We start from the raw sequence: 17,518 nt of genomic DNA, 5'->3' as shown, positions 1-17,518 counted from the left end.
GCTTGCCACACAATATACAAATTCATGCATTGGTATTGGCATCGAAAGCTCTCAATTAATAACTGTGGAAGTGCATTTAGAACACTAAGTTGAGAGCACGCAATAAGCTAATATGCGCTAAGCAATAAGCTTGAAATGCGAAGAAGAAGAAGAAGAAGAAGTCCTTTCATGACAACCTTGAAAACAAGTTCAGTTTTTGTGTCGTAAATAAAAAAATTGTGCTGCTTCTCAGTAAGATACTTGAGAAGACATTTAAATCCGTCTAAGGTTTCAGCAAATACACGGCATTCACCCCAACGTTCAATTTGTAGTGAAAACTTAACTTTTACGAAGTTCAAAAGTTCCATGTGAAGAGCATGGAAATCGGAAGTGGTTATCACAATAGGGGGAATCTTTTCCTTCTTGGAATTAAGCCGGGAAAGTTTATTAGAATTTTTTCTGGATGATGGATCATTCTCATCATCCGTGAGCAAATCAAATTGATTGCTCAAATTAATTTCATCAGAAGGGGGATCAAGAGTTTGCCCTTTTCTTTTGCGCTTAGACGCCATGGCGGCAGTAAATTTGTATCCAGATCGAATTCCAAGCAGATTACTATAAGAATCTGAAGGGTCGTAGAGGAATTTTCCAAATCGATGTCAAAGAAGGATTACCTCGGGTAGGGTCCAAACAAGGATCGAAGAGGAATAAGAGTTGAACAAGGTAGAAAATTTATAGGTTTATTGGGCACTGAAAAGTGCTGTTAAAATTTGTTGTAGCTTTAGGTAGTAGGGTAGAGCACTACTTCATAGTAATCGCCCATTTCCGTTCTATCGATCAGAAAAGATCGATAATATCAATGATTTCACCATGCACAAATCAATAATTGGTTTGTGCCGATGCGTTAGTTCATTAGCTACAACGTAAACCCTGTTAGAGCGCATTATATGAATATTAACGCTCATTGTTCTCAAAACAAAAGAAACGCGAAGAACGAAGGAAATCTAATGGCGTTTCAATGCGTTAGGTCGGAATTGAAACTCATAGAACGAATTTATCTTCTTGTAGCGTGAGTAAATTTTTCGTCGATTTTTCTCATATTCGAAAAGATTTATGAGGCTCGGAAAATTTTACTCAGTCTACAAGTAAACGACGTTCTCTAGAGTTTGAGTAATTTAATATTAAATTTGAGTCGATCTTATATGCCATGTAGTGTGGAAATCCGTAAATTACTTAGTACTGGCCTTTTGCACGCCAGCAGCGGGAGAAGGAGCATATGTTAGTGAGAGATTCAACTTTCCACCTTAATATGGAGAAATCGACAATCAAAAGAGCGATTTACAAGCATATTAATACGATTCTAAACACTTCGTGCTCAAAAAATGTTGATGAATAAGAATCAGGGTTTGATTTTTCCCGATCGGAATTATGGTTCCGAAGATATAAACAAAAATGAGAATTCCAGATTGCACTGGGAAATTCGCGAAAGATTGATATATCAAAAACTCATCATGCGACACCTCAAATCACATTAAAATTTTACTATAACATCAATGGTGAACATATTCAGACCCAATGATCACAATGGCAAAGAAAGATGTACCAGGTACCCCCGGGAAGTGGACAAATTCTGACAAGCACCGAAATGCATCGTACGATACCTCAAATCACATGGTACTCAACAATTCAGTGATGGGCAACTGAACCAACCGGTGAGCACCGTGTGCTGGTTCGTGTTCAAAAAATACTCCTGTGTTTATGTAAGCGTGTACCCTGGTTCGGTTGAGTTTTAGTGTACCAGTGTGTTCTAAATCAAAACCGTGTGCCGGTTTTCGAGTTGATGTTCAGAACCGCAGCTTGAAAACCGAAAACCGGTGTGCTAGAATTTTGGTTTTGGTACACGAGATATAAACCGTGTGCAGGGTTCAATTATATGTTACCAAAACCGGGTATACCGTTCTTGGTTCGGAACATTGGCAAGAATTAAATAGCAGTGCTCCCAAAAAGGTGAGTAAAATATTTGTACCAAGCGACAGTTATTAATTCAATTGCCAAATATTTTGATAGACAATATTGGTAGCGAAGGAAATAGAAATCATTTTGAAGTCTGACAAATACCCTTCGATATGGGTATTTTTGGAGTCCACGTGACGCCTATAGTCTGGAAATCGATAACCGATACCTTCTTGAAATCCAGAAGGCGGCATCCTGTTGCAGATAAACTGAGAAATCCTGTCAAATACCCTTCGATATGGGTATTTCTGGAATCGGGGTGACGTATAAATACCGGAAATCAATGTCTGACGCCATTTTGAAATCCAAGATGGCGGCTTACGGTTGCAGGAAAACTGGAAAATACTAGCAAATACGCTTCAATATGGGTATTTTCGGAATGGGGATGACCAATTTAGACCGGATATCAATGTCAGACACCGTCTTGAAATCCAAGATGGCGGCTTCCGGTTATAGAAAAACTGGGAAATAATGCCAAATATCCTTCACTATGGGTATTTTTGGAATCAGGATGACGTATACATACCCGAAATCAATGTCTGACGGCATCTTGAAATCCAAGATGGCGACTTCCGGTTATAGAAAAACTGGAAAATAATGTCAAATATCCTTCAATATGGGGGAATTTTGGAATCAGGATGACGTATATAGACCGGAAATCAATGTCTGACGCCATTTTGAAATCCAATATGGCGGATTCCGGTTGTAGAAAAACTGGGAAATAATGCCAAATATCCTTCACTATGGGTATTTTTGGAATCAGGATGACGTATACATACCCGAAATCAATGCCTGACGGCATCTTGACATCCAAGATGGCGGCTTCCGGTTATAGAAAAACTGGAAAATAATGTCAAATATCCTTCAATATGGGTATTTTGGAATCAGGATGACGTATAAAGATCGGAAATCAATGTCTGACGCCATTTTTAAATCCAATATGGCGGCTTCCGGTTGTAGAAAAACTGGGAAATAATGTCAAATATCCTTCAATGTGGGTATTTTGGAATCAGGATGACGTATATAGACCGGAAATCAATGTCTGACGCCATTTTGAAATCCAATATGGCGGATTCCGGTTGTAGAAAACCTGGGAAATAATGCCAAATATCCTTCACTATGAGTATTTTTGGAATCAGGATGACGTATACATACCCGAAATCAATGCCTGACGGCATCTTGAAATCCAAGATGGCGGCTTCCGGTTATAGAAAAACTGGAAAATAATGTCAAATATCCTTCAATATGGGTATTTTGGAATCAGGATGACGTATAAAGATCGGAAATCAATGTCTGACGCCATTTTTAAATCCAATATGGCAGCTTCCGGTTGTAGAAAAACTGGGAAATAATGTCAAATATCCTTCAATATGGGTAGTTTTGGTATCGAGATGACGTATAAAGACCGAAAATCAATGTCTGGCGCCATCTTGAAATCCAATATGGCGGCTTCCGGTTATATAAAAACTGGGAAATAATGTCAAATATCCTTCAATATAGGTATTTTTGGAATCGGGATGACGTATAGAGACTGGAAATCAATGTCTGACGCCATCTTGAAATCCAAGATGGTGGCTTCTGGTTGTAGAAAAACAGGGAAATACTAGCAAAAACCCTTCAATATGGGTATTTTTTGTATCGAGATGACGTATAAAGACCGGAAATCAATGTCTGACGCCATTTTTTCATCTTGCCAAAACAAATTGTGACATGGTAATGTCGGCCTAAATGCCCCTAATTTGGGCCCATACATAAATTCAGCATTCGAATAAATTTTCAATAGCGACCAAAAATATCCATTAGTACCGTCCCAATGACGCATTCATCTAGATAAAATTGATAAATATTAGATTTTTAGCGATGGGCCCAATATTAGATCCATAGGCCCAATATTAGAGCCATTTCCCCTACTTCGTTTTTGTTTAATTTCCCCCTTAAGGTCACACATGCTGATTGGGCCGCTACGCATGATTAAATTTTGAATTTAACTTACGTGAACGTGGTACGTAATCGTGAGCGATGGAGCGACTTGAACTCGGACCAGCGGTATTGACAATTGTCGGGCTATCGGTGGCTAGACTTGGGCCAGATTCGGATTGACTCAGACCAACTGTCGATGGTGGCGCAGCAGATTGATTTGAACCATCTGAGTCTATAAATAAATGATGCAAATAATATAATAAACGTGGTTCTAAAATACAACTGTATACACTTACGGGAGCCGCCTGCATGATGATAGTCAGATTGTGAAGTTGATTGTGGAGTAACGGATTGACTTGGACCACTGGTGGATTGAATCGGATCATCGATGGATTGATTCTGACCAGCGGTTTTGGATAAAGCATCGGAACCAGCAGTTCCTACACAAATTTAATGCTTAGACTCAGAAATTAAACAAACATAACTTATAGCTTACCTGATTCTTCGGAAAATTCGCTCTCTTCGATTTTTCTCCTTTTTATCATCATTTTTACGACTCTTATTCAGGTACAAAACGGCGAAAATGGCTATTTTGAAAACTGCATTCGGTGGTTGAATAAAAAGATGGAATAGGATGAAAACAAACCGTCAAATCGTATGGAAAAAAATTAAATGTTCGTATGGGACACAACATGGAAGCACATTGACAGGTCTCTAACTATGACCGTCTATAACAGTGACAGCTCGTTCGTGTGGTGGATTTGAAAACGCGCGAATTTCTAATGCGTGAAGATGTCAAACAGTGTAACCAAATAAATTTAAAAAATTCCCTTGATTACAAAAGACTGTAAATATCTGTGAAAAAACTAAAAAGTCTGTAAATGCCTGTAACAAAAAAAAATGTCTGTGAAAAATAAAAGTCTGTAAATTCACAGACATGTCTGTAAATCTGGCATCTCTAGCCCCAAGTACATCGTTGAACGTACCCCATTCTAGTCAAAATTTTAGTACTACAGGGTGATTCAGAATAACTATCACCGATTTCACAAATATGCAATTCTCAATGGGTAAAATGGGTATATGTTCAAGTATTTTTGTTTTAAAGTGTGTACAAATATCAGCTTGTATTGATAATAGGATTTGAAATTTCATTCGTTTTTGATTTCAAGCAGCCATGAACGTGAAAATGAAGCATGTTATAAATCTGTATAATTTTGTGTGTTATCTTTTAGAAACTGAAATCTCTTCGAAAGAATTAAACATTTATTTTTCACATCGTTAAAGAAGTAAAAAGCGACCATGCGTGGAAAATCTGTTCAATATCAGAGCTTAGACCCATCGCCAGGACTCCAAAAGTGCTGGAACTAAAACGTGCGTGCCAGCCGTGGTTCATTTTCGAGACAAAAGTGGCTGGTAATTAAAAGTAAAGGGAGAGAGATTTGAATTAAAGTATGCTTACTTGAAGGTTATATATGTAGTATATCTGGAATATACTGATATCTAAAATTCATGCAAGCGTTCAATCGTTATGAACATTTTTAAAAGTGACAGTTATTCCGAATCACCCTGTACACTATGTTTGTTTTGATTCGCTATGAAATTTTGACAAATAAAATGAGGGGGTTCGTGGAATTTTCTATGCTTCGAGGGGTGCATCGATTAGCTTGGGACCGAAGAAAGTACCAGAGCTGAGCCAAAAAGTTGAGCACGTTTCTTCGGAACCTTCTGGTCTTAGAGTTGCCTCTATGGTACAACTATGGTAATATAAGAATATTGATTCATGTCAACTTTGTAGCCAATTGGTTACCCATGCTGACTTCAGTTCTGATCACCTTCCAGTAGCTTTTGAAATATCCCAAGAAATAATTTGTAATCCCAACAGCTCTACTTTCAATTACCAAAGAGCTGATTGGGAGCAATATCGAACATTTATGGAATATAACTTCGATTCAAACATTCCTTTGCAAACCAAAGATGAAATTAATTATGCTCTTGAATCACTGACTACTTCTATAGTTGAAGCAAGAGCTGCCTCAGTACCAAAATGCGAGGTTAAATTCGATTCAATTGTAATAGACGACGATTTTCAGCTCTTGATCCGTCTTAAAAATGTCCGTAGGAGACAATATCAAAGAACACGCGATCCTGCCATGAAAGTTATCTGGCGGGATTTGCAAAAACAAATTAAAAAGCGATTATCTGCCCTGAGGAACAAAATTTTTGAAAATAATGTTTCTAAATTAAACTCTTTTGGAAACTCACAAACATTTTGAAAAAACTTCAAAAGCCTATTCCAGCGCTTAAAGAAGGTGGTAAAATTTTGATCACAAATTTGGAAAAAAACTCAGAAATTTGCTAAGCCATTCGACAGTTCCCATAATTTCAGTTTGGGTCTTACTAGTCCTATTGAGAATCAGGTTGCTCGGGATTATCTGAATATTTTCTCTCGGGAAAATATTTTTGATGATTCCTGGGGGACTGATTTGGACGAAGTAAGGTCTATAACTAAAAAGTTTCAAAATATGAATGCTCCAGGTAATGATGAAATTTTCTATATCCTCACAAAAAACTCCCAGAGAGTACCTTGTCTTTCTTGGTAAAATTATTTAACAGATGTTTCCATTTGGCATACTTTCCTGATAAATGGAAAAATGCAAAAGTTGTTCCAATTTTGAAGCCGTATAAAAATCCAACTGAAGCTTCTAGCTACCGTCCAATAAGTTTGCTTTCTTCAATAAGTAAACTTTTTGAAAAAATAATTTTGAATAGAATGATGCTTCACATCAATACGAACTCAATTTTTGCAGATGAGCAGTTTGGATTTCGCCAAGGGCATTCAACTACTCATCAACTCTTGAGAGTTACCAATTTAATTCGTTCAAACAAATCTGAAGGCCACTCAACTGGAGTTGCTCTTCTAGACATAGAAAAAGCATTCGACAGTGTTTGGCATGAAGGTTTGATTGCTTAATTGAAAAGTTCAAATTTCCACTTTATATTATGAAATTAGTTCAAAATTATTTGACTGACAGAACTCTGCAGGTAAATAATCTAAATTCCAAATCTGAACGACTACCTGTTAGAGCAGGAGTTCCTCAGGGTAGCATTCTTGGGCCTATATTGCATAACATTTTCACTTCGGACCTCCCTGATTTGCCTCAGGGTTGCCACAAATCTTTGTTCGCTGATAACACAGGCATTTCCGCTAAAAGGAAGAAGTCTTCGTGTTATTTGCAGCAGACTGCAGAAAAGCTTAGATATTTTCTCTTCTTATTTATAAAAATTAACGATTTCTCCCAATGCTTCTAAAACTCAACTTATAATATTCCCTCATAAGCCCAGAGCTTCCTTTTTGAAACCTAGTAGTAGTCGCATAGTCACTATGAACGTAGTTCCAATTTCTTGGTCAAGTCAAGTGAAATATCTTAAATTAGTACTTGATCAAAAATCACATTGAGGACATCCATGCCAAATATAACAAATAAATAAAATGTTTGTATCCTTTGATAAACCGAAAATCCAAACTCAACCTGAATAATAAACTTCTAATATTCATTTCGATATTCATACAGGTTTTTAGTTATACCAGAAAAAAAAACACCTCAAATGATTCAGAATAAAACTCCGAAGATGACTTTGATGTTGCCTTCGTGGAACAGTTCTCCCGAGGTACATAGAATTTCGAAAGTTGAGACTTTAGAACAAATGTCCAACAAAATAATTAATCATTTCAGGCAAAAATCGTTGCACTCCTCAATTGCAACGATGAATTCCCTTTATACTTAGATAAGATTAAGTTTAAGTTTTTAGTTTTAAGATGTCAAGATGTTAAGCGTCTGTTCATCATGGAAGTGCAGCTCAAAACGGCGTCTGTTCTCCATGTTAGGAGCGACTGATCAATGTCCTAGTGCCAGCGTGGGACTCTAAACAGAGCTGTGCACGATGGTCCCGCGGCGAGACAGGGGGGGAGGGGGGCAACAAGCCACCCTGGAAAAACATAAAGTTGCAAATACCGAAGAAAGAAATACGGATCGGAACAATCGGCTCATACCTACGCGACGAAATAAGGACTACGATTGGAAACTCGGATCATGGAACTGCAAATCGCTCGGCTAGGTTAATCTATGACGAGCTTCAACCACGCAACTTCGAAGTCGTAGCACTGCAGGACCTTTGCTGGACGGGACAAAAGGTATGGAAAAGCGGGCATCCAGCGGCTACTTTCTACCAGAGCTGTGGCACTACCAACGAGTTGGGAACCGGCTTTGTAGTGCTGGGTAAGATGCGCCAACGTGTGATTGGTTGGCAGCCAATCAACGCGAGGCCGTTTCTTCAACTACAGCATCATCAACGTGCACTGTCCACACGAAGGGAGACCCGACGACGAGAAAGAAGCGCTCTATGCGAAGCTGGAGCAGGTGTACGATGGCAGGTAGGACGGGAAGCAATGTACAGACCAAACAGACTGCATGCCGTATCGAACAACAACGGCCAACGATGCGTGAAATTTGCCCCCTTTTCGAGGTATGGTAGTCCGAAGTACATTTTCCCCCGCAAGGATATCCACAAAGCCAACTGGAGATGACCTGACCAACACACAGAAAACCAAATCGATCACGTTCTAATCGAGGAGAAATTCTTTGCCAACGCAGTGCAAACATAGATTCGGACCACTACCTAGTTGCAGTATGCATGAGCTCAAAACTCTCGACGGTTCATAACACCCGTCAAAGTCGAATGTTGCGACCCAACATTGAGCAATTACGGGACGCCGAAGTTGCCCAGGACTACGCGCAGCAGCTGGAAGTTGCATGACCCACGGTAGAACAGCTTGGCGCAGCTACTCTTGAAAATGGCTGGAGGTACATACGTTCCGCCATAGGTAATACTGCTGCAGCAGCACTAGGTACTGCAATCGCGGACCGAAGAAATGACTGGTTTGACGACGAATGCAAATTGTTAGTAGAGGAGAAGAATGCAGCACGGGCGAGAATGCTGCAACACCGCACGAGATTGAATGTGGAGCGATAGAGACAAAACTCGTTTTTCCGAAGGAAGAAGCGTCAGCAGGAAGACCGAGATCGCGAGGCGATGGAAGATCTGGAAGTTCTACGAGAAGCTAAATAGTTCGCGCAAAAGCTACGTGCCGCAAGCCGATATGTGCAAGGACTTGGACGGTAACCTTCTCACGAACGAGTGTGAGGTGATTGAGAGGTGGAAGCAGTACTATGACGAGCACCTCAACGGTGAAGCAGCAGAAAACGAAGGTGGTACGGCAACAGACCTTGGAGCACGCGCAGAAGACGACAGGCTACCGACCCCTGATCTTCAAGAAGTTGAGAAGGAGATCGGTCGGCTGAAAAACAACAAAGCATCTGGTGTAGATCAACTACCAAGTGAGCTATTAAAATACGACGGTGAAGCAGCTAGAGCGCTTCACTGGGTAATTCTCAACATTTGGGAGGAGGAGATATTACCGGAAGAGTGGATGGAAGGTGTCGTATGCCCAATCTACATAAAGGGTGACAAGTTGGATTGCTGCAACTACCGCGCGATCACACTACTGTGCGCCGCCTACAAGGTACTCTCCCAAATTCTATGCCGCCGCCTGTCACCATTTGCAAGAGAGTTCGTGGGGCAATACCAGGCGGGATTCATGGGTGCCCGCGCTACCACGGTCCAAATTTTCGCGATTCGGCAGGTTCTGCAGAAATGCCGCGAATACAACGTGCCCACACATCATTTGTTCATCGATTTCAAATCCGCATACGACACAATCGATCGAGATCACCTATGGCAGATTATGCACGGGTACGGATTTCCGGATAAACTGACGCGATTGGTCAAGGCGCCGATGGATCGAGTGATGTGCGTTGTTCAAGTATCGGGACACTTTCGAGTACCTTTGAATCTCGAAGGGGGTTAGGCAAGGTGATGGACTTTTGTGTCTGCTAGTCAACAAGATGTTAGAAGGTGTGATCAGAAGAGCTGGGATAGACACGAGTGGCATGATCTTCAGAAAGTCCATCCAGCTTCTTGGCTTCGCCGATGATTTCGACATCATGGCACGGAACTTTAAAACGATGGCGGAAACTTACATCAGACTGAAGGCTGAAGCTAGGCGGATTGGACTTGCCATCAACGCATCAAAGACAAAATACAGAAAACAATGATAGCATCCCACCCCGAGTTCAGATTGACGGTGATGAAATCGAGGTGGTCGATGAGTTCGTGTATTTGGGCTCACTGGTGACCACCGAAAATGATACCAGCAGAGAAATTCAAAGACGCATTATGGTAGGGAATCGTGCCTACTTGCCTCGGCGGCGGTGGCGTGATGGCGCGACGCCGTGAAATTTGGTCAGTGGCGGCAGCGGTTGCGTACATCGGCATATCACTATGGTGGCTGTCAAATTGTCACACATCAAACTTTCATTTAAACCAAAATGTTGTATATCTGTATATGTACCGTTGGAAACTTTTAACTTATTTTTGGATGAAAATCATAGCAACCTGCGCTGCCTTCGATGCTGTCATTTGTGTGTGCTCCGTCGCATTCGTTCATGCTCCATTATTGCATTCGATTGATCGTTAGGTTATTTTCACTCAATGGATTATTGATCAGAATTACTCAAAATTTAGTGTTCATCATTAATTTAATTTTACCTAGCCGCATGGAAGCCACATGATGAGTGAAAGTGAACTAAATTTTTATATTAACTTCAAAGTACCCATTTTTGTGTAAAAATACCCATTTTAAAGAAAAGTGGCTTAACTCATTAAATTAGCAATTTTTTTACCGATTAATGAGTATCTGCATCACTTACTACACAATTACTCATGACTGGGTAAAATATACTCATAAATGGGTAGAAAAACCTACTAATATTTTCTTCAAAATTGACCTATTTTTACTTATTAATGGGTACTTTCAAGTTAGCGTGTTGGGTACCTCGTTCGCCAGCAACATGTGCCAAATGTAAGCAATGCATTTAAACGTCGGTTGTTCTCGAATTGCAACATGCCCACTCAAACTAACTATATCATCTGATAGAGCAAATAATCTCTCAGATGCTGGAGTCGGTTTGCCAGATTGAGTCTATATTCACGAGAAATCAACGTTTAAAGTCATTGTTTACATTTGGTAAATAGGCCTTTTTTATATGTTTCTCTAGTTACTAGCTTTCTCTATCATACTTCAAAACCATAATAGGTCAAAACAAAAACGATAAAGTTGAGTGTTGTGGAGCCCAATCTGAGTAAGCCTACTTGTCGGATTGAAAACTATTTAGAACCAAATCGACTCCGGTTAGGCATTTTGATGTCATTTGTGACAACTGTCAAACTTGCCACTTCCGCCCACATTGCGTTTGGGCCTTTACTCTATTCCATGCGCTAGATGACAGCGAGGTTAGAACAAAAAAGCGTACAAATTAAGAACGGTCAGATTACCAGGGATCCACGGTACTGCTGAAAATTTGACAGCTAAGGAACTACCGAATGCGAAGCTACCAGCTAGAAGTTCCCATGTAACATTGCAGGTTTTATCACGGTTTTATAGCATTCTACAAGTCTAAGTCATGGTCTACAGAACCCTCATAAAACCAAAATTGTTACTTGGGTTGGTAAGTATATTTTAAACTGTTGAAGATATCCCTATTTGGGGATTGCATTGTTGAATTCCATTTCGAAAACTCATGATTAGTAGAGCTTACACGGTTATTAGCGTAAACACATTAATGTGTAAAATTTAACACATTCCGTGAAAGAACGCCTGGTCGATTTCCCAAGTATTGACAGACGAGTGGTGAAGACACAGGCCTAATAATCGCAAAGTTCATGGTTCGAGCCCCCCAGTCTGTTTCCTTTTTTTTATTTTTTTGATCATCATTCATTCCAGTCAATCAAGTGATTTCTATCCATCCAAGCGCTTTGTTGCGAGTACTTAAAATTAATTATATGATTTGAGTAGTTGCTATGCTGAAGGTCCGAGAGATGTCGCCCCTTCATTGGTAGGAAAATCATTTTTGCATTGTTGTGCATCTAATACTACTCATAAAGACGATAATGAATAAATTTTCATGCATTTCTAAATGATTTCCTATCATTCCCATACATTCAAAAGTGCAGTCACAGCCCTCTGGATGTGGATGATGTCAAAAACAACAAAACATTATTAATTGAGTACATGGGACTTTACTTACTTTTGGCTTCCCACACTTTAGTACCTAGTTGGGTGAAATAAACTTTTTTCCCTTGATTTGTTTTCCGTACTGAGTACCAATGCTACCAACGCCAGAGAAGCAGCTCCCACACCAACCCTTCGTGATCAGATATTTTATACCTCAGAAAATCCCGGCGGCGCTTGAGATATAAACTTAATTTTTGGTATTTTTTTTTCTTACTATGTGAGTAAAATATTCAACTGTGAGTTGTTTTTGATAGTCTTGTTACGCTCAATTTACAGTGTACTAGTCACCTTTTGCGTCACTAGAGCCGCTAGTATCGTGAAAAATCGTGTCTTGGGGATAATAGAAGAGTGAATCATATTGTTATTCTATAATATTTGGAGATAGCATTGATCCTGAATTGAAGGGTATTTAATGTAACTCATGCTGAGAAACAGTGAAACCTATTTGACATATTAATGGAGCATTTCGTTTCCACTTACGTCATATTTTTGTAAATTTAATTTGCTGCGTTTGCATAACATTTGTATGAAAAGACGATAGAAAATTCACTGATGAACTTTGCACCACTGCATTTATTGCATGGTGGTCTAAGAACAAACTTAATATTTATTTATATTCTCATCTAACATCCAATTAGACCACTGCGCCACCACGCCACCGCCAATAAAATTGAACTGAAGCCGCCGAATAAATTTATGTCGCGCCGACGAAAAATCCGTAGCACCTTTTTGGTAAAATGCATCTTTAACGCGTTGAAATTAGAACTTGTGTGTGTGTGTGGTGCAGCAATTGTCATTTAGTGTTTTGAGGTATGTTCGCACTTTCTCGATCTAGCGCACAAGAATGAATCATTCGGATCGGATTTACATAAAGGTGAATAAGTGAGTTTGCAGGTCCAAGTTGTGCGGGATTCTACGTATATCCGAAAAACATCTTCAAATACATAAACAAAAAGTTATATGACTACAATGCGTGGTCATTCAAATATGTTTCAGAGTAATACAAGCATATCATTCATAGCTATCTACTTATTAATAACGTGCAATGCTCAATAAATGAAAGAATTCCTAGGGCCCATTAAAATGGTACGTAATGCAACTGATTGCTTTTTAATACCATGTAGGGGAGCGTAACGTACTTTTCTTATACTTAATAAAAGGGTTGTAGCACTTTGCCATACGACTCCACCAACAAGCACTTGACATTTTTTTCCTCTGTCCCGTTAGGTCCCGTAATTAATCATGTTTTGTTGTTTTTGACATCATCCACATCCAGAGGGCCAGTCACTTTTGAATGTATGGGAATGGTAGGAAACCATTTGAAAATGCATGCAAATTTTCAGTTTTTATTCATTATCGTCTTTATGCGCAGTTTTAGATGCACACATACTGCAAAACTGATTTTCCTACCACTGAAGGGGCGACATCTCTCGGATCTTCAGTATAGCAACTACTCAAATCATATAATTAATTTATATCTATTCGACGGCTTCGGCATGACAGACTATTTTCGGCAACCCAAATTGAAACACTATTTTCACTGGATTTTCTTACGAAAACACTTCGCTGAATGCATGCAAACGATTCTTAATGCTTTCAGCTTCAATTTGACTATACTTTTACCACTGAGAAAAAGCAATCTAGCAGGGTTTTCTTGAAATGAAACACACGCACTATAAATTGTAGCTGATTTCGAGTTGCCGATAATAGAACAGCAGATTAACATGCAGTTCAAATGGAACGGTTGCCGAAGAAAAACTGGTTGCCGACAATACTCGCTCTCACTAGAGAAGATTGGAGCTTTGTAAAAGCGTTTCAAAACAGTTTTTGACAGTTCTTTCGATTGAAATTGTTAGAGCAGCAGGCAGCAACAAATTGTAAACAAACCAATACTGCATATGTGTGCGTTCCATTGAGAAAAAGGCTATAGAAAGAAGGTCGCTGCTTATGTTGCCGAGAATACGTAAATTCCCCTATATTCCGTGTCCTTAGTCAGGGTTAAACTTCACTACATCAAGCCTAGGGAACAACGAATAAAAGATTAGGAAAAATATAGATGAAGACTAAATAACTCATTTTTTCCTCGTTTCAAGATCATTCTCGGTGGACAAATCCGAGTCTTGTCACTATCAACAAGGCATAAAAAGTAATAAGGACTACGATGTGTTCCTTGGATTACTGAAAAATCCTGTCCCCCTAGTTTGAAGTAGTCAGGACTAGGAATCGGTGGTAGATCTTACATCCCGTAACGTACAACCACGTTACGGGGCAGAACTTGACATACAGGGGTTGTGAGAAATATAGGGTACTAGCAAAATTTTGTCCAACTTTGGACTGTTGAAACTTCGTTGAATATTGTTCGATTTTCAATCTTCAAGAAACATTCTACTGGAAAACTAATCAAGTTTTATGGTGAGGCAATGGAAGTGACCATGGTTACCGGATACCGGAGATATTCCGGGTTTCCTGAGGGCATGTCTAAATTGCTAAATTTGTGATGAGTTTTTCTCAGAGTGTCCGTTACTAATCTGTGTTTTTTGTTCATACGCCAAAAAAAACAACTATTTCCAAATCAAATGACGTACCAAGAGCTAAAATCGACTCAGAATCAACCGAGAGATGGCCATTTCCCTGGAATCGGTCCTGAGGGAGGGTTCTGAGTGCGGTCAGTTCTTTCATTCACTCAAAACATGCCATGTGACACCTCTTTCTTCATGATTTTTTACCAATAGGCTTTATATAGACTTTAAATGGAGCATTGACCACATTGGCTACTTCCGGAGCCACCGGAGTGCCCCCGGGGGAACCTGTAGTAGGGGACAAATTCATTTTTACACCAAAACATGCCGTGTGACACCTCTTTCTTCATGTTTTTTTTACCAATAGGCTTTCTATAGACTTTAATGGATCATTGACTACATTGGCCACTTTCGGAACCACCGGAGTGCCCTCGGGGGAACCTGTAGTAGGGAACAAATTATTTTTTTTCAATAATCATGCCGTGTGACACCTCTTTTTTCATGGTTTTTCATCAGTAGGATTCCTAAATACTTTAAATGGATTATTGACCACATTGGCCACTTCCGCAACCACCGAAGTACCCCCGGGGAACCTGCAGTAGGGTACAATTTCATTTTTACACCAAAACATGCCATGCGACACCTCTTTCTTCATGGTTTTGCATCAGTAGGCTTTCTATAGCATTGAATGGATCACAACAACTGGAAAACAGGTTATCAGCTGATTTTCGAAATACTAATAAAGATGCAAGTCAACATCAAGGCTATACTATGATTATCTTGGTCGCAATGTTCATTGTTAACATTTTTCATAACGAATCGCAAAGAATGAATATCGACAGTGAGCATGCATAAGGGCCTATACGCGATGATCGATTCTCTTCGTCGATTTTCTCTTTTGTTAATAACTCGCTAGATTTAACGTTTCTCGATGCGTTTGCTGTTGCTTTTGATAGCCAATACAACCTGTTACTACTCTGCATTGAACAAATTCTAGAAAATTGTTTCGCCTAGCTGTAGCAATGCAAAGATAAAATCGATGAAGAGAATCGATCTTCGCGTATTCGCCCTTATGAATGCTCACTGTCGATATGCATCTTCGTCTTTTTCTCTTTTTCAATCTGATCTCACTACATACTCGCAGCGTGTGAGTATAGTCACATGAACACAGACAAAAGCAAAATTTGAATATTATGTAAGGATGAACTAAAATGCACCCCTGGAGTAAAATGCGTTGTTTTTCGTTGCTTTCCCATTTGAGTGAGGAGCGTGTTCCCACCATCGACGTCTGTAAAAAAGTTGGAAAAACTTTTGATTGACAATTGGTATTAATACCCAGGCGAGTCCAAGGCTAATCCTTGCTTCCGAAAAAATCTTTCTCAATGTTATTATTGAATTTTCATCGGTGTGTACGAAACTTTTCATATCGTCACATCTTACATGTTGACGAAAAGTAATGAAAAAAGAGCTGTCATACGGCATGTATTGGTGTAAAAATATAATTGACCTCTGCTATAGGTTCTCCGGGGGCATCTCGATGGTTTCGAAACTGGCCATTATGGTCAATAATCCACTTCTACAGAAACCTTTTTGATGAAAAATCATGAAGAAAGAGCTGTTTCACGGCACATTTTGGTTCAAACATATAATTGTCCCCTGCTAAAGGGATCCCTCCCCCAGAGACATCCCGGATGTGCGGAGAGCAGCCAATCTATTCAATGATCCAATTCAAGTCTTTAAAAAGTCTTTTGATGAAAAACCGTGAAGATAGAGCTGCCATACGGAATGCTTTGGTGTAAAAATGTAATTGTCCCCTGCAACAGGTTTCCGTGAGGCCTCTTGGTGGTTAAGTGAGCGGGAAATGTGATCAATGATCCAATTAAAGTTTATAGAAAGCCTACTGATGAAAAACCATGAGAAAGAGCTATCGTATGTCACAGTTTAGCGTAAACATGCAATTGTCACCTACTGCAGGTTTCCCGGAGGGTATTTCGGTGGTTCCGAGGCGGCCAATGTAATTAATGATCCAATTCAACTTTATAGAAAGCCTACTGATGCAAAACCATGGAGAACGAGCTGTCACACGGCATGTTTTGGTGTAAAAATAAAATTGTCCCCTACTTATGGTTTCCTGGGGGCATTCCGGTTGTTCCGATAGTGGTCAATGTGATCAATGATCCATTTAAAGCCTATAGAAAGCCTACTGATGCAAAACCATGAAGAAAGAGGTGTCGTACGGCATGTTTTGATGTAATAATGGAATTGTCCCCTACTACAGGTTCCCTCGGGGGTACTCCGATGTTTCCGGAAGAGGCCCATGTGGTCAATGATCAATTAAAAGTCTATGGAAAGCCTACTGATGCAAAACCATGAAGAAAGAGCGGGCGCACGGCATGTTTAGGTGTAAAAATGCAATTTTCCCCTACTACAGGTTCCCCCTAGGGTACTCCAGTGGTTCCGGAAGTGGTCAATGTAGTCAATGATCAATTTGAAGTCCATAAAAAGCCTACGGATAAAAAATCACGAAGAAAGAGGTGTTTTACGGCATGTTTTGGTGTAATAATGCAATTGTCCTCTACTACAGGTTCCCCCGGGGGTAGTTCGGTGGTTCCGGAAGTGGCCAATGTGGTCAATGACCCATTCAAAGTCTATAGAAAGCCTACTGATGAAAAACCATGAAAAAAGAGGTGTCGCATGGCATGTTTTGGTGTAAAAATGAAATTGTACCCTACTTCAGGTTCCCCGGGGGTACTTCGGTGGTTCCGGAAGTGGCCAATGTCGTCAATAATCCATTTAAAGTCTTCAGAAATCCTACTGATGAAAAACCATGAAGAAAGAGGTGTCACACGGCATGATTTTTGTAAAAATGAATTTGTCCCCTACTACAGGTTCCCCC

General features: G+C 39.8%; 1 protein-coding gene across 1 annotated transcript in view; it reads right to left on the bottom strand.

Moving 5' to 3' along the window:
* LOC135703303 (uncharacterized) overlaps window positions 1–17,518 on the bottom strand; it is a 148,891-nt gene that overhangs the window by 79,176 nt on the left and 52,197 nt on the right. The window contains exons 3-4 of the mRNA XM_065224489.1: window positions 4,209–4,352; window positions 3,986–4,144 (exon numbers count right to left, since the gene is read on the bottom strand). Coding sequence (XP_065080561.1) covers window positions 3,986–4,144; window positions 4,209–4,352 — 303 coding nt within the window. The remainder of the gene's footprint in view (window positions 1–3,985; window positions 4,145–4,208; window positions 4,353–17,518) is intronic.

Source organism: Ochlerotatus camptorhynchus, unplaced genomic scaffold (assembly GCF_037179485.1).
Source record: "Ochlerotatus camptorhynchus isolate MF236.1 unplaced genomic scaffold, CSIRO-AGI_Acam_v1.1 ptg000020l, whole genome shotgun sequence".
Lineage (NCBI taxonomy): Eukaryota > Metazoa > Arthropoda > Insecta > Diptera > Culicidae > Ochlerotatus > Ochlerotatus camptorhynchus.
The sequence above is the reverse complement of the archived record's forward strand: the minus strand, read 5'-3'. Positions and strand labels throughout refer to the sequence as shown.